At 34.8% G+C, this 18,420-nt stretch overlaps 1 protein-coding gene and 1 pseudogene across 1 annotated transcript; both read left to right on the top strand.

The window, feature by feature from the left end:
• Positions 1-502: 502 nt before the first annotated feature.
• Positions 503-6,817, top strand: LOC130817498 (O-fucosyltransferase 20-like). The gene is made up of 6 exons (XM_057683233.1): positions 503-797; positions 3,820-4,512; positions 4,599-4,767; positions 5,133-5,506; positions 5,601-5,859; positions 6,226-6,817. Exons 2-6 carry the CDS (start codon positions 3,893-3,895, stop codon positions 6,439-6,441), a joined length of 1,638 nt encoding a protein of 545 aa, XP_057539216.1. The 5' UTR covers positions 503-797; positions 3,820-3,892; the 3' UTR covers positions 6,442-6,817.
• Positions 6,818-14,889: 8,072 nt separating this feature from the next.
• LOC130817753 (probable aldo-keto reductase 1) lies at positions 14,890-17,180 on the top strand (annotated as a pseudogene).
• Positions 17,181-18,420: the final 1,240 nt, after the last annotated feature.

Genomic DNA, 18,420 nt, shown 5'->3' with positions numbered 1-18,420 from the left:
TCTAACCAACTGAGCTAATAGGCCACATTAATTTATAAGTTATTATTATTAGTATTAGTATTATTATTATTATTTTCCAAAAAGCAAAAAAAAAAAAAAAAAAAAAATTGAGTCGTCCAAAATTGGGCGCCTAAACCGGGGTCCAGTCGCCCGGTTCTGGGCGACTCAATTTTTTTTCTTTTTTAACTATTAATTTTAATTTTATTATTGTTATTATTATTATTATTATTATTAATTTTATTTATATTTTTTTTAAGAATATAAAAAGTTAATTATTATTATTATTATTATTATTATTATTATAAATAAGAAATTTGTAAGGAGTGGCAATTTTGTAATTTTTTAAACTTCAGGAGCAAATACGTAATTTTGTGGGAAGGGGGTGGCGATAAAATAAAAAGGATGGCGAAATTTAATAACCCCTTATAATACTTTTAAACGTTGGTATAAATTTTTCTCCATACTATGACGGGAAATATATTAATATTTTATAGTATGTTATCATTCTATTCATTCCCCTTGACCTGTTTTTGATGAACACTCATAGCTGCTTCTTTCTCGTTCGAGTCGTCATTCAAGTCTTGTATACTAGTTCATAAATCATCTCTAAATCTCTTGTAGTTTTCTTCTATAATCAATCATCAGATTTTTTTTCCAGAATCCAGTTCAAATTTCAGTTCTTAGCCTCACATTTCACGGTTTTTAATCATTTGAATCGTTTACAGTTTCCTGTTTCCTGTTTCCACGGTTTTTTCTCCAGTCAAAGGAACGCTGAAGCTCAATAGCGGAGTTTTAAGGTAATATAAAGCAATTTTGGGATGAATAATCATGAATTATGTGGTATGTTTTGCTAGGTTCGTTTTATTTTTGAGTTTCTGGTTAATTGTTTTTTGAATCCTAGGATAAAAGTAATTGCCTATTTTCAAGCTTTGATTACCAATTGTGTTTGAAATGTAACAAATATGATTGAAATTCTTTAAAGTTTGGTGTAAATTTGTAAGGAAAGTATAATGCCACCTTTCCAAATGGTGTAAGATGATATCTATGAAGAACCATATATGTTTAGAGGTGAACAAACAATTAGCATGAAGAACATTTGGCTTGAAATTTATTCTAGGGTTTGAGACTTTGAGATATCTAAAATTTAAAATGACAAACAAATGGAGACCAAAATTAATATGGGCATTAAATAGGAGGCTTAAGGCTTAAGCTTAAAAAACTGAAGAATTTCATAAGCTTGTAAATATTGAATGTTTTTGCCCTTGTCGAGTTGGGGGATTTGTTGAGTTGGGAGGAATCAGTGATGCCTATGATGGTAACATACTAACACTGATGAACAAAGAAAATATTGATGACTTAAACAAGGAAACCTTGGTTTGAATCATGGTCTGTCTATCTCCATGTGCAAAGTGGGCTATTGCTCACACTACATATTACATTAGATTACCACAACCCCATCCAGCTAGGGTGGGGTTTGGGGTCAGATGCAGAGTCGTCTTAAAAATTTGGGGCCCTGTGAAAAACTTTTATTTTGCGTCTTCTTTATAGTAAATATATTTACTTTATTAATAAACTTAACATATTTTTTTATTAACTTTTTCATATACGGGAGAAAGAGGGACCCTGTGTAGTGGATCACCTTGCACACCCTTAAAGACCTCTTGGTTGGATGTACACAACTTTACCACCTTACCCTTGTTTGTGATAACACTAATAAAGAGATTATTTCCGATAACTGCTAGTAGCAAACATCATGTGCAAGTTCACGTGATAAGACTGAGTAGAAAATGGGGAAAGAAACTTCATATTCAACTTCACTTTGGCCTTTCATTTACTTTCTAAAATGGGAAAATGTGTCTGTAAATTAAGAGGGAGTAGTTTTGCATAAGAGTGGTTTTAATAATAGGGACTCCATTTTTATATTAGAACAGGGCTTCGAAATGTTTAACTCGGCCTTGGTTTAATTATCACCGTTTATTGCGGTATGGCCCCAAGGGTATGTCAAGCCGAAAGAAGGGTTGATAAATGCCAGCAAAAATGAGCATATACAAGTAAAGAAAGACTGTTGTTGAGTATGAATCCCAATCCCTAAGAAATCCACTCTTGTTCTTTTACTAGTAGAGGAGTATCACTTGAAATGAGAATAGATCATTAGATTTGAAAAATAAAACTCAAAAGAGATTTCTAAATTTAGAATTATATTCACATTACCAAGAAAAAGAATAACAAGCTCTATTTATACAAAAATAACTAAAAGAAAAAAAACTAACTTTCTTAAAAATAGCCTAATCCTAAAAATAACATAATCCTAAAAATAACCTAATAACCTTCCTTAATAATAAGAAGTGATTAGTAAAAAAAACTCTAAAATTTAATTGTTTAATAGTAAAGATCCATTTGCATCCAACTGCTTTTTTATCACTTGGAAGGATGCACTTTTCCCACGTGTTATTCTTCCGTTAGGCATTAATTTCCTCCTCCATTGCTATCTTCTTTACTCTTTAAAGCTTCATCAACATTACGAGAAATATTGTCAGAACAAACTGCAGTATGGAAAGAAATAGCCTTCTTTGATAATTTACTCTCTACAATGTTACTAATAGGATACTTAGATCTTCTAGATTCAAACTCTAGATCATATCTCCTTGGCGGAATTCCTCTTGTACTTCTAGGAGGTAATACATACGTATTAGTTAGAATTGTATTAGAAGTTTTGATTAATACTTTCCTCGTTCCCACTAACCTCTTCAAGAGAAGGAGTACCAACATTCTCATTAGGCATAGGTGAAGATAAAGTAGGTGCTTCAAGAGAAGGAGTACCAACATTCTCACTAGGCGCGGATGAAGATAAAGTGGGTGGATCATTATTTATTGACTGAGTCGGAATTGAATCTTCTTGTGTAGTGACGCGAGTTGAATCTTCAGGTATAGTAACAGGAATTTGAAGATTAATCGGAAGATTAAGTAGTGTACCTTGATTAGTGTCTCGATTATTAGTAATAGAAAACGGATTCTGATTCTCTTGTGTTTCTCGTGTCATTTCTGAATATGTTAACCAACTAAGATCTCCACATGTACTCTCCCCTAATATTAGGCTGTGATAATTCGTCACATAATCTCACCGTGACCCACTCGTGTGGACACGGGACACCCGTGGACTCGGGCCTACAAACCCACAGGTCAAGAGCGTTGACTTGCACATACACTTAGTGAGGTTCATTGTTTCCCAAAACCATATGGTAGTAGGAGGATTGACTCACCCTATATATATGCAAGTCCACAACCCACTATTTTATCAATGTGGGATCTTGTCTCACATGTGAAGTATTTCCAACAAGACTGTGTGCTAATTATCGATTTTGACACCTTTTCTAGTTTGATAAATCTTTAACATCAAGATGAGAAACAGTTTAAAATGTAAAGAAAAAATCCAAAACATAGATTTCTAAGAACATACCCAAAACAGACTGTCTTATCCTAAATAATTGTACTATCACTTCAAATGTATTTGAGCTATGACAATCAAATAACTTAGAGCATCAACATACATAATGATTAGTGCTATAATTTCCATTATTTGGCTTCGGAATGAAGTCTGATCCTTCATGATTGTACTATCACCCAAAAAAGCTTGAAGGGGTTCCTATTTCCTTCCTTAGTCTTTGTATCTTGTGTGGCTGACTAACCGGAGGGAAAGAACTAAGAAAAACTTTTCAGAGTTTTATCCTGATTTTTATGTTTCAGCATGAGATGATGCATAATAAATTCTCTGTCGTTCCTACCGCATGTCTAATTGTTTATCCTTGATTGTCTATGTAGGCTAGAATTCATTGAAATAGAAGCCAAATTTAGAGAGGAAGAACGCTAAGAGACCAGTATTTTGTTAGAGTTTATGGGGAAGGCAGTGAAGCTATCTTACATAGCAGTACCTTCTCCAATCATAAATTCTCTCTGGTCTTCCTCCCTCGATTCTCTGCTTGAATCTCCGAAGAAGTCTTCAAAGAGAGGAGCCAAGCTAAGTCAATGCAGCAACCTGATTAAGAACCCAAGGTTGTGTTTTTTCATACTGATCTTCCTCGTGGGTTTTTTTGGAATGATGAAGCTCTACTTTAATCTCAATCTAGAGCCCCTAATCCAGTTTTTCCCAAACGCATGTAATCAGCAAGAGGCAGTGACATCAAAAAATAATGGACTAAACAAGAGTATGCACATGTTGATGGAAAAAAAAACCATTACCATGGTAAAGGAGAACGAATATGAGGAGGATAGTAGTTCTTTTTGGAAGCAACCCGATAGTTTTGGGTATAGACCATGTCTAACGTTTAGCCAAGAGTATAGGGGGACAAGCCCAGAGATCCTTAAAGATAGGACTAAATATTTGATGGTGGTTGTAAGTGGTGGCATGAATCAACAGAGAAATCAGATTGTGGACGCTGTTGTTATCGCCAGGATTCTCGGAGCTGCCCTTGTTGTCCCAGTCCTCCAAGTCAACATTGTCTGGGGGGATGAGAGGTAGCAATTAGTCCATTATCATTTTCTATTTACTATTCCAAGATTGATTGACCGATAGTTTCATTGATGTAATGTTGATTATGTAGTGAATTCTCGGATATATTCGATTTAGAGCACTTCAAGAGAACTCTTGCAGAAGACGTGCGAATCGTTTCGTCACTTCCATCAACGCACTTGAGGATCAAACCGCCAGAGGAGAGTCAAACTCCCTTTCATGCCACTCCAAGGTGGATCCGTCAACACTACCATGGAAAGGTAACATTTAATTTATTACTCAATTTGCAGGTTTCTTTTCACAGCAAGTTTTGTATGAGACCGTTTCACCGTGAGACGAGCCCATACAAGCAGCCCATTAATACAAATACATAAAAAAAAAATGAAATCTAAATTCACACATGTATTTGGTTGACACAATTGAGACCGTCTCACGGTGAGACGGCCTCAATAAAGAATTAGTGTTCTTTTCATGGTCTCACAAACTTGTACGTTCAATTTAGATTTATTACTCGATGTCTGTTGCAAAATTTGATCTTTGCCCACTTAAGTTTATTAATCATTGATTTGTTTCAAATGAGTAATATATTGATTGTTGTAGAAATTGTTGTGTTTTTTCATTGCAGCTCAGAAGATATGGTGTTTTGCTATTACGAGGTTTGGACTCCCGACTTTCTAAGGATCTTCCATCCGATTTGCAGAAGCTACGCTGCAAGGTTGCATTTCATGCCCTCAAGTTTGCTTCCCACATTCTACACTTTGGTAACAAGATTGCCAAGAGGATGAGCCACAAAGGCCCTTATGTAGCGCTCCATCTGCGCATGGAGAAAGATGTGTGGATAAGAACCGGGTGTTCGCCAGGTTTGAGTTCTGATTATGATAATATGATAGAAAATGAGAGGAAGCAGCGGCCTAAACTCCTTACCGCCAAGTCCAATATGACTTCCCACGACAGAAAGCTTGCTGGTCTTTGCCCCTTGAATGCACTTGAAGTTGCTCGGTTAGGCTTTTTTCTTTACTTGACATGACTAAGTACTTCTCGACGGTTTTGGCTTATCGGTTCATCTTCTTTTCTAACTACTATTTTACTTTAGGTTACTTAAAGCTCTTGGTGCTCCAAAAAATGCAAGAATATACTGGGCTGGAGGAGACCCTTTGGGCGGCAAAGATGCCTTGCTTGCTCTTACTACAGAATTTCCTTACTTTTACAACAAAGAAGATCTTGCTATACCGGGCGAATTAGCGCCATTTGCAAAAAAAGCGTCCTTCATGGCAGCCATCGACTTTATAGTCTGTGAACAGAGTGACGTATTCATACCGTCCCATGGGGGAAACATGGGACATGCCCTTCAGGTATGCTTATCAATAAATTACAGTTCTATGTTTTAGTTCGGAACTAAGGCCTTGACGTATTGTTTCTGTAATCTGCAACTGTGTTACTTTGACTCGGGTACTGATGTTGGATGCTGGTACGTGTCCAAGTGTCAGATATGTCTAAGTATTTAATTTTTACGCCTAAATGAAGTGTCTAAGTGCCATACCAATGTCCGAGCATCAAGGATCGGATACAGGTATGTGAAGCAAAATAAAGAGTCCGAGTAACATAGGTCTGCAATTAGAACACAATGTAGTTGTCCCAGCTCGAGGACTGAAAAACTCGAATGTACGGTTGTGGTAAATATAACTAGTTTTTTGACACTAAATATACTTGTGTTACAGGGACTTAGAGCTTATGCAGGGCACAAAAAGCTTATAACCCCTAATAAGAGACACATGCTGCCGTACTTTCTGAATACTTCTCTGCCGGAAATGGAGTTCAACAAAATCGTGAAAGAACTCCACAGAGACTCTTTAGGGAAACTAGAACTCAGGACAAGCAAACCGGATAGAGATGTTACGAAGTATCCAGTGCCCGAGTGTATGTGCAATACTTAGTCATACATTCTTCTGCAGTTCTGCTTGAGGACTTGGTTGGGAGACTTGATACTGTCGATCACAAAGTTTGAAGAGAGCTTAGAGCGTCTAACGAATATTAGAGTAGGCGTTGCATAGTCGGATATTTATTGCACAGCTCTCAACATAAACTCGATAGTCGATACGTGGTGCACAATACGCACATTAAGGTTTATTCTTTTCATTATTTGTAAATTTACATACAACATGCCAGATTTCTGTAACATATTACTGTTTCTTATCCTATACCTGTAAATTTGTACAAATAGTGTCGCAAACAAGAATTTTGAATATATTCTTTCCTTCTCAATGTTGTAGACTTTCTTGTTTATTGTCAGCTTCCATATAATTTCTATGATCCTGAAACTGAAAATTTGAAATAGATAAGTAAAATTATAAAAAAGAAAGAAGCATATATTAAGCTATGTTTCAATTTATTTTCAAATATAAACACCTAATTCTCAAACCTGAGGTATGAGTTTTATTCGCACTTACTAACTGCGAACAAAGAGTTTGATTCAAAAAAAAGTCAAAGGAGTTGTTCGCACTTACTAACTGTGAACAGAGTTGTTGGCTTTTTTTTGATCAAATATGGTAACTACGAACAGCTTGGTTGATTTTTTTTACTAGTTTGCCTCTGTTCGCAGTTAGTGCGAACAGAACCGAACCTGAACTCTGAGTTGAAGGCGCTTACATTTGAAAATAAGTTAAAATATAGCTTAATATATACTTTTTACTTATCTATTTCAAAAATTCCTTAAAACTTGATATGATATTGTCTGATATATTTTTTGGCATCTTCGCAAAGTCAAAAGACGTCATATTAAGCTCTTTCTATGTCATGTGGTATTGTCTTCTATTGAATTGAACAATTTTTAACAGTTAAATTGGCTTAAATTGAATAAATTTTTTTATTCAAGCATAAGACTGGAAAATCTTCATACATGCAAGAGGAAGAAGAAATTAATTCTTCTTATATAGGTAAAAAGAAGTGAACTCTTATCATTATGATAAAAGAAAAAATGTTCGCCAACTAAACCAACCTATGATTCTTAAGAAAATTCAGGGCCGTGTCATTTATTTTGGGCCCCAGAGCGAATAATAAAAAAGACCCTTAAAATTTTAAGGCATAATAAAAAATATAACACTTGTTTTATTTTGTATTATTGATATTTAAGCTATTTTATAAAAAAAAAAGTTCTAATAACTCATAGTATTACATAGAAAAAAATATAAATTATATTTAAATTTAATTTAAGTTAATATCAATTTTGTACATGAAAAAATATTTTTTGAGCTCAAAAAAATTTAGAACTCTAAACGATAACCCACTTTACCTTTGCTAACCGACAGCTATGCCTAGGATAAATCAAACTTATTACTATTATTTATTAAAGTATTATGATTTGGCTGTCAACTGAACATGTTTATTATTTATTGACACATTTGATTTGAAGGCACTAGTGATTGAAAATTTGCAATCTGAAACAGTAGGTTTTGCTTGGCATGAGATGTGGAAAAGAAATGGAATGAAAATGCTTAAAAGAAGAATTAGTATTGTTGAGTGATATTATTATTTTCAGATTATAGGGTAGGTCGAGAAAAGAGAAAGATTAACTGAGAATTAAACTCAAAATTTTACCTAAAAATCGATACTTACTTCGATTAAAACAAGATCTGATTCACATTGTTATGTGATATTGTTATTATAAATTGTTCGGTGTAAAGAAGGGTAAAAGTGTAAGAATTAGTTTGCTTATTTATTTGTTATCTCCCATATTATTGTTTTAACAAAGGAAAAGAATGACTTATGACAAATTAACTAAAATGTTATAATAAATTCCCACTTGATATATCCTCAAAATCTCTACTTTATGTATAAAAAGTAACTACTTTACAGATCTAATAAACCTACTTCAATTTACATAACACGAAAACAAAACATACGATCATAAAATTTACTAAAAACATACGATCTTTGGTTTGGGATTTCTTGGTTTATCACCGATTCATCTCCTTATAACATAGCATCGTTGCTTCAAGAACTCATAACTGAACACAATACAAAAGATACAACAAATCTACTTATTTTATTACAAGGTTTTTATTTATTACTTAATAAAATTTCCATAATAATTTAAAGAAATTAGATGTTATTATAATTGAGAGCAAATGTGTAAAACCAACTAAATAATTAATTCTTGTTTTCTTGATTTAGTTTGTTTTAAAATAATATAACAAACCCTCCTTGTAATTATATATATATATATATATATATATATATATATATATATATATATATATATATATATATATATATATATATATATATATATATATATATATAATCCTCTCTAGTAATAAATCTCAAGCCTTCCTGATCAAATTCTTCAACTTTCTATATGGTATCAGATTTCGATCCTTTTCCCGCGCCCCTTTCGGTCTCCATGGCTATTGCATCCTCCTCTCCAAACACTCTTCCCAATCCTCATGGTCCCAATTAACCATTTGTGATTCTCTCTACCTCCAATGTCATCAAATTACATTCCAAAAATTATCTAGATTGGAAGCTTCAAATCAAAGTCATTCTTAATGGGCATGAACTCATGGGATACATCGACGGTTCTTGCCTTCAAACCTGCTTTTGTCATTTCCGTCAACAATGTCGACAAGACAAACCCGACGTTCTCCTCTTGTTTCCGTCAAGATCAATTAATTTTCGGTGCTCTTGTTGGTATTCTCTCCCAGAATCTTATTTCTCTTATTTCCCATTCTACAACATCCAAAGAATTATGAAATAAATTGGCGGACACATTTAACAAGATTAGTCGGGGTCATATCAAACAAAAGAAAGATCAACTCAAAGTCATTTCAAAAGGTTCTTTGTCCATAACCGAGTATATGCACTTAGGGCTGAACAGGGTTTGGTCTAAACCGTAAACCAAACCGGACCAAACCGTAATTTAAGTATTTGGTCTGGTCTACGGTCTGGTCCGGTTTTTTTTTTTTAAACGGTTTACGGTCCGGTCCCGGTTTTTAAATTTGTAGACCAAACCGGACCAATAAACCGTAATAAACTCTAATATTAGGGATTAGGGCAAACATTTTCTTCCTAGTTCTCCTGCTGCCGTAAATTAGAAAAGGCAAAAGCTGCCCAACATCCTCTCTTCTTCTTCCTCGCATCCTGCCCAGTGCCCAGCAGCCCAGGTCTGAGACGCCATCGACTCTTCTTCTTCCTCGCATCCTGCCCAGTGCCCAGCAGCCCAGGTCTGAGACTCCATCGACTCTTCTTCTTCCTCGCTTCCTTCAACTCTTCAAGCTTCAACCCATCGACGCTCTGCTTCTGTGGTTCTTCGAGGCTTCGACGCTCCTCCTCCAATCTTCATTCTCCAATCTCACCATTCACCACGGAATCAAGTGTAGAATCTCGTAATGTAAGTATATTGGTTGGTTTTTTGATTTTTAGGGTTCTTTTTATTAGTTTTTGTTTAAATTCGAATTAGGGTTCTAAATATACAGTTTTCAATGCACAGTTATGGACGAATGGATTGCTTAATTTTCAGTTGAATGTTAAATGAAATAAACTCAACTTCCTTCAAAAAGATTGCTTAATCTTCATTCTGTTTGATTGCAGTATTGGAATTTGGAAGAATCAACATTTTGTTGGATTGTTTAATTGGTTATGGACGAATTAGGGTTCTAAATTTATGCATTGAAATTTATGTGATTGATTATGTGAAATTTATGCGATTTAGAGCATTTTGAGAGTAATTTGATTGGAAAAACTGTTAGGCTTTATGTTTAGGGTCTATGTTTGATTGTTTTTGGATATGATTTGCATCTGGGTGTTTGTTTTTGATATTAAATTTCATGTTAATGAATTGAATCATATAACTTGCCACTTGCATTGTATTAGAACATATAACTTCTTTTGATTCAACACTTATATTTCCTTGTTTGCTCAACAGGCTTATGAGTTGATTATACTGTTCCACTGTCAACTTGGTGTCAATATGGCTTGATTCTTGTTTATTGACAGCATCAGTAGACAAATTGCATTGTGCAGTGTTCACCTTGGTATCTTGTTTTGTTTTGAAGTGGTTTATCGTTTAATATGTTGAATGTTAATATGTTGGTATTACTCGTTTGTAGACTAAATAGATTGTTTATCTTAAATTCTCACTCAATTAAAAAAAAAAAAAAAAAAAAAAAAACCGTAGACCAGACCAGACCAGACCGTTCTAGAACGGTCTGGTCTGGTCCGGTCTGGTCTTTTGACTGGTCTGGTCTGGTCTGAAAAATTTCCAGACCGGAATTTCTGGTCTGGTCTGATTTTTCTGTCAAACCAGACCAGACCGGACCGTGTGCAGCCATATATGCACTCAATCAAATCTATTGCCGATGACTTAGCCTCCATGGGTAAGCCTTCATGATCAAATTCTTCAACTTTCTATATGGTAAAACAAAAAAATAAAAAATAAAAAAAGACTCAAATACTCACTTTCTCGTAAGGTTTTGAATTTTTTTAAAATACTCATTTTATTTCACTCATTTTGCATCTAATGCAAGTCAAATTTAATAGAAAATAAAATTGAATTAGAAAATTAAAAAAAAAATAAGTAAAAAATAGAAATAATTGATTAAAATGAAAAGTATATAAATTTGTACTTTATAGATAAAATTAAAAAACAATAGTAAGAATTATTAAGAAAAGTAAAGTATATAAAACAAATTTAAATATAAAGTATATGCTTGAATCGTGAGAGCATTTCCCTTTAGCAACAATTATTATATGATAATTCCACTTTTTTATATCAATTGTGGCATTGGTAAAAATAACACTATTTATTTATCATTTTTAATTTGTAAATAATTTTTAATTTATAGGTTAAAATATAATTAAATGAGATCTTATTTAATTTTTCTCATTGTAAAGATTATTAATATCATATTTTAATAATTTTTTATTATACATAATTAAGTGAAATTGGGCAGTCAAGGATTAGAAGTAATCATCAAACTCCTTTCCTCATTTTCCCTCCATTTATTATCTCTTGTCTTGTTGATTTTGATATGAACTTTTAATTTTAATTGTTGATTTTGATGGACAATTGAACGTTGGTACAGTAGGGTCATCAATCATTCTTGACGGAATGAATGAGTTAGGGGTTTTTGACTATGATTTGGAGGAAACATTTTTCCGCAAAACTATTATCTCATTTTTCGAGTTGTTTGGTTTGATAAGAGAATTAATTTGAAAGACACGGAAGCATGACTGTCAATTAGCATGTGCAAAGCGGTTTACAATATAGGGTCCCGTTATCAGAGAGGCCCCAAAAATCTATTTTTATACTTATTTGAAATATTGTTTCAATTAGCAGACTGTTTTGTTAGAGTATATAACATATCCTGGGGCTTTAACTATCAGCTTAAGCTTTTGGTTAAATTGGTTCCTTAACATGGTATCAGAAGCCAACGTGAGAGGTCACGGGTTCGAATCTCAACCACCCCTCATTTAAAGTGGAATATTCAGCGCCTATGCGCATCCACACTTCTAGCCCAATGGGGTCTCGTGTGAAGGGGCGTGTTAGAGTATATAATATATCTTGGGGTTGGGGCTTTAACCATCAGCTTAAGCTTTTGGTTAAATTGGTTCTTTGACTTGTTTTACAATAGAGTAACCAAGTATTAAAGAGTTAAATATTAATATGTTAATAAATGGTGAAATTTTATCATATACTAGCATTGTATTTTTTTCTTTTCTTATATTCTAAGGGTTTTTAAGATAAAACTTGCACAGCACGGATTGGAAGTAAATGAGTTTTTCATCAGTTTGCTAACATTGTACCCAAAATGGAAGGAAACAATTATAATTTATAATGCACCCTTCCATCCCAACACCTCCACTTCTCATTTTTGAGTGTGTATAACTGGAACATACCAGGCTAAGCTAAGTACAAAGGTAGGAAAGGTTTTTGGTTTGTGCTTGGAGTTGTATTTAGCCACGGTTTGGGGTGATTTTGAAGTAGTGTGATGAGATTTTAAAATGGTTTTATGAACAACAAGAAGAAAGTGGTAAGGATGAAGAGATAGAGGGATGTACTTTGTTAATAAAGGATGAAGTAGAGTCTACAATTCTTCTCTTTCTGAAACGGATGGAATTTCTGTCATTAAAGATGCATTTCACGAAGGAATAACATTCTTTGACACAGCAGATGTGTATGGGGCCACAAGAAATGAAGTCCTCGTTGGTAAGGTATATGGTGTTGCATTACTCCTAGCATGATGAGTTTCCCATATGGGCACCGACTTTTACATATCTGTATATACCGCTCTTATAGTCATACGACAATTATTTCAATCTTTTTTTCTTATGATCAAACATATACATACTGTGATAGAATTTGTTAGAGCTGTGAAATGATAATTGGCGTCACTAGGTCACAAGCCAATATAAACCACCTTGTAGGTAGGGCTGCACACGGTCCGGTCTGGTCTGGTTTGACAGAAAAATCAGACCAGACCAGAAATTCCGGTCTGGAAATTTTCCAGACCAGTCAAGAGACCAGACCAGACCAGACCGTTCTAGAACGGTCTGGTCTACGATTTTTTTTTTTTTTATATTTTTTTAATTGAGTGAGAATCTAAGATAAACGATAATCTGTAAACAAAATACATCATCAACATATTAACATTCAACATATCAAACGAGTAATACCAACATATTAACATTCAACATTCAACATTCAACATAATTAGCAATTTAACATTCAGAATTTCAGAATGTTGATTCTTCCAATACTAGAAATCTACAATCAAACAAAATGGTGATTCTTCCAAATTCCAATCAAACCCTAAAACTGAAAATTAAGCAATTACACATGTTAAACATAAAACAGAAGTCAACAAACGGCTAGATTTAATATCAGTTGCTATATCATGTTCACGGGAATTGACTGTGAAATATATGTGAATTATATTCTTGTATGATTGCTTAGTAATTGTCAAGATTGCTTAGATTTAATATCAGTAATACCAACATAGTCAAGATTGCTTAGTCAAGTTGTAACACAGGCCACCAATTATTAACATAAAATGCCAAATTGTCAATGGAGGATGAAATGGAGGATGCCAAACAAAAACCCTAAAAATCAAAAACTGATAAAAAAAACCCTAAAAATCAAAAAAATCAACCAATATACTTACATTACGAGATTCTACACTTGATTCCGTGGTGAATGGTGAGATTGGAGAATGAAGATTGGAGGACTGTCGACTTTGAAGCTTGAAGGAGGCGTCTTTGAAGGAAGCAGAGGCGTCTGGCGTCTTTGAAGAGAGGTCGATGGGTTGAAGCTTGAAGAGTTGAAGGAAGTGAGGCGTCTTTGAAGGAGGTCGATGGGTTGAAGCTTGAAGAGTTGAAGGAAGCGAGGCGAGGCTGTGCAGGAGGCGAGGTCGAGGAAGAGAGGAGAATGGGAGAAGGCGAGGAATGAGAGAGGAGGCGAGGAATGGGAGAGGCAGCTAGAAGGAATCACGACTAGTTGCCCTAATCCCCTAAAATTTGATTTTATTACGGTTTTCCGGTCCGGTCTGGTCTGAAAATTTTAAAACCGGGACCGGACCGTTTTGGATTACGGTCTGAAAAAAAACCAGACCAGACCATTTAGACCGTAGACCAGACCAAATATTAAATTTACGGTTTGGTCCGATTTGGTTTACGGTTTAGACCAAATCGTGTTCAGCCCTACTTGTAGGACATTGATTGATTAATGAAATCTCTTCTATACTCTACATCCTCTCTCCTGATATTGCTCTTCACATATGAGCTGTGACTTGTGAGGATCCAACTTGTGTTGGGCTCCTACATAAAGGCCCTCTGTCAATGTTTTCATTCATTACCTTGGAATAACATGTGCTCTCTGGACTTATCGTTACTTTGCGTCCTAGGCCCTGAATCTCACTTGGCTCACATCCTTATTTAAAAAAATAAGGTTACGCTGTACGTTTTAAACGTATGATTAGTTTGGACCCTGATAAATTGGTATTAGTCATAATAACAACATAATGATTTGGATGGTTGGAAACTTGTTGACACTGTTCATTAATTTCGACTTTTGTAAACCCCTACTAGTATGTGCTTAGGAGTTAGGGGACTCAAGGGAACAAGCCTTCTTAAAATTTCATCAATAGGCTAGCTGCAGACTGCAATTTAGACTCTGTTATAGGACTTATCCACATTTTGGCCGTTGTTTGGTGCCTAAATATCAGGCAACTAGCCAGACTCATATCTTATCTGTTGCAAGCACATGCACTCTATTGTCACCCTTTATTAGCAAACTTGAAATTGATACTGTTAATGAGTTTTGGATTCAAGTGCTCAAAGTAAAGCTAATAAATCCACTTGGTGGACAAAGCTCATCTTATCTGCTTATTTAACAGAGCATCCGATTTAATTTGAGGTTGATTGTATTTGTACCCCATTTAACTTAAATAGATATTTGGTTTTAATAATACGAGGAACATGTTTGCCTCTAAAACTTCATTTATTCTTACAGCTGTTAACTGCTCACATTTTATGAAATGTAGCTGAACATGTACACACTTGTATGCAGGCACTGAGGCATATTCCTAGAGAAAAGGTTCAATTAGCCACAAAGTGCGGTATCTTGAGCGTTGGACCTTACAATATGAAAGTTAGGGGTACTCCACAATACGTACGCTCTTGCTGTGAAGCTAGCTTGAATCGTCTTGGTGTAGACTATATTGATCTGTATTACCAGCACCGTATTGACACTTCAGTACCAATAGAGGAAACAGTAAGTCATCTATTAAGTGCGTCCTTTCAATGGGCTTATCTGTTTTTGGGAACAAAATGTAATCTGCAACTTTTTGTGATGAAGGAATCTTAGACAGTTCATAGGAGTTTCATCTTCCGAGCTGTGACAGGTTCTATTTCTACTAGCGAATAATCCTGGGTGGAGTTTTCCCTTGTTCTCTCTCCCCACTCCCCCTCCCAAGAGTTTGCCCCACAAAATATCAACCGAGTCTACTTGTGAGTAGACAGGTCAAGTTGGGTCCTTCATTTCCACCCACCCTCTGTTCTTAAATGAAACCCTGTCGTGAAATTGGTTTGATATTGTGAACTATCATTTATTCTAAAAGGATTGTTTGTTTCCCACAAAGCTAGTATAATGTGTACATTAACTGTAGATGGGAGAATTCAAGAAACTAGTTGATGAAGGAAAAATTAGATAAATTGGATTATCTGACGCCAATGTAAACACAATTAGAAGAGCACACACAGTTCATCCTGTGACTGCTGTTCAAATGGAGTGGTCTCTCTGGACTCATGACATCGAAGAAGAAATAGTCCCACTCTGCAGGTTATTCAGATTATTACTATCAATAAGCGACATATTTCTGTTTTGAAAGCTTTTTTTGGTTACCGCTGTCACCGTCCTTCCTTTAAGTTATCTCTTGAGGATTTATGTTGCATTAGAATTCATTCCACATGCTATATCTCTTGTTAAAATCTGAAGTTTCTTTTTTTCTAAAAAGAAGAATTGTGTTAATACTTGCAGATAAACTAAATACATTGGATTTAAGGTCTTACCATGAGTCACAAACTCAGAATTACTCATTTGAAATACATATGTAGAATGAGATTATAGACCTATTATTGTTTTTCAACAGAGAACTGGGCATTGGTTTTGTTCCATACAGTCCTCTTGGTCGTGGATTTTTTGCGGGTAAAGCTGTTGTGGAGACCTTGCCGGAAAACGGTCTTTTGGTATGTATATGACAAAATTTCATGATTATAACCTTCCGCTCAATATTTTCTATCCATTTAACTCCATGTTCAACTAGACAATGGTTGTTGATGAATCTCATATAGATATGTTTCTGTTTTGTAGACCTCACATCCATGATTTCAAGGGGAAAATTTGGACACGAACAAGATCATATATTCGCGTCTAGAGAATTTGTCAATGAAACATGGATGCACTCCAGCTCAACTGGCACTGTCATGGATTCTGCATCAAGGAGATGATGTGGTACCTATTCCTGGTGAGTTACTCTAATTTCTAATTGCTCGAGTATCCTGATCATTAACAGCTCATGCTTTATCAACATTTACTGATTTTACTGATATTTACATTATGGAATATTTTGTTTGTTGGAGCTTCTAAATTTTACTAATTAAATCAAATTTTACCTAGCAAAAGCTTTAAAGTGATCGCTACTGAATATATACTTGAAATCCTTCTGAAAAAATTAGGGTTTATAAGTTGTAGAGAACAGGACCATACTTCTACTAGAAACAGTTGAAAGTTTCTTAATTCTGCTGCGACTTATACAGTGTTAGCAAGCAACAAATTGTGTTGTGTAATTTATTCAGCTTTGAAAATGTGGAAAACCATGCTCTTTGTGTAGGTTCAACCAAAATCAAGAATTTGGATGCAAATCTTGGTGCATTGAAGCTGAAGCTTACGGAGAAAGACCTGAAAGAGATTTCGGATGCTGTACCCATCACGGAGATTGCTGGTGACAGGACATATACAAATATGAGCTCCGCGACATGGAGGTTTGCAAATACACCACCAAGAAATCATATCTAAACAAATTCATTTGCGGAGATTGCTTAAGAATTGAGATTTTACTTGCTTCAACATCTATAGATGGAGATTAATCATTCATGAGGTAGTTATGTATCCCATTTCTTCATGCCCAATCCATTTCTATATAAATTCACAACTTTATTACATATCACTCTTAAGAAAATTATAACTTAAAAAATTTAGAGTCACATTAATTCAAATTTGAGTTTTTAGATTGAATTCTGATTGCAAGTCTTTCGAATATTTGTATAGTTGTATAGTTGTATTCCTATCTTTGTAGTTCTTGAATCTCATTAATGCAATTCAATTGCATTTCTGCTTTCTATATTGCCATGGCTTATTAATGGACTGTTCCGGTCCATTATACGTCCTCTCTCTTATGTTACAGTTTGGACGACCCGGTTCATGGTTTCAGTGAAGTTTGGGTCGTCCTCTCTCTTACGTACTTACGTTACGATTTGGAAGACCCTGTTCATGGTTTCAGTGAAGTTTGGGTCGTCTTCTCTCTTACGTACTTACGTTACGATTTGGAAGACCCTGTTCATGGTTTCAGTGAAGCTTGGGTCTGGAATTTGTCACACAGATCTTCAGCTGGATCTTTAAGTGCAAAGTCCTACTCTTATGTATGTAAGGGGAAAAGGGTTATTACTCTTTCCTATAGGAGGTGAAAACTAAAAATCATACCCTTAATAAAAGGGTAAAATAAAAAGTTTTCAACCATTAATTTGATAAAGGATTTTCTAATCTATTGAATTAAATTAGACTTACATTAGTAAGGTTTTTTTTATTAAGCAAAATCTAGCATGTACCATTAATCTTCTTCATATACGTTCTTACCTTTTATTCATGTAATTTATTACGTAATAAAAGTAGAATATACTCTTTTTAAGATGAATTTTGAGTTGCTACAATTGTTGATTTGTAGAAAGCAAGAACAATAAATCATTAATATCATCTTCAAAATAAATAAATAAATAAATCATTAATATCAATAAAAACAAATTGTGTGGCTTCCTTGCGAGTAATAAAGGATTTAGAAGTATATTATTTCCTTTTTTCATCATTTCATCATATAAAAACATCAATAAATCTCAGATTATACTATGGTCATGGTTCAATTTTCACTTACTATTTTCTCGTTTCTTTAACCTTGTAATAAAAAAACGGCTTCTCTCTTATCCAGATTCACGGATAGGGATGCAGGCGGGGCGGGTCTAATAGGAGACCCGCCCCATCCCCGCCTCGATGGGGCGGGGATGGGTCCCGGTTTGATGGGTCATGGGGCGGGTACGGATATAAAATTCATACCCACCGCGGGGATGGGGATGGGGATGGGCTTTAGGTG

This window comes from Amaranthus tricolor, chromosome 7 (assembly GCF_026212465.1).
Source record: "Amaranthus tricolor cultivar Red isolate AtriRed21 chromosome 7, ASM2621246v1, whole genome shotgun sequence".
In the NCBI taxonomy this organism is placed as follows: Eukaryota; Viridiplantae; Streptophyta; class Magnoliopsida; order Caryophyllales; family Amaranthaceae; genus Amaranthus; species Amaranthus tricolor.
The sequence above is the reverse complement of the archived record's forward strand: the minus strand, read 5'-3'. Positions and strand labels throughout refer to the sequence as shown.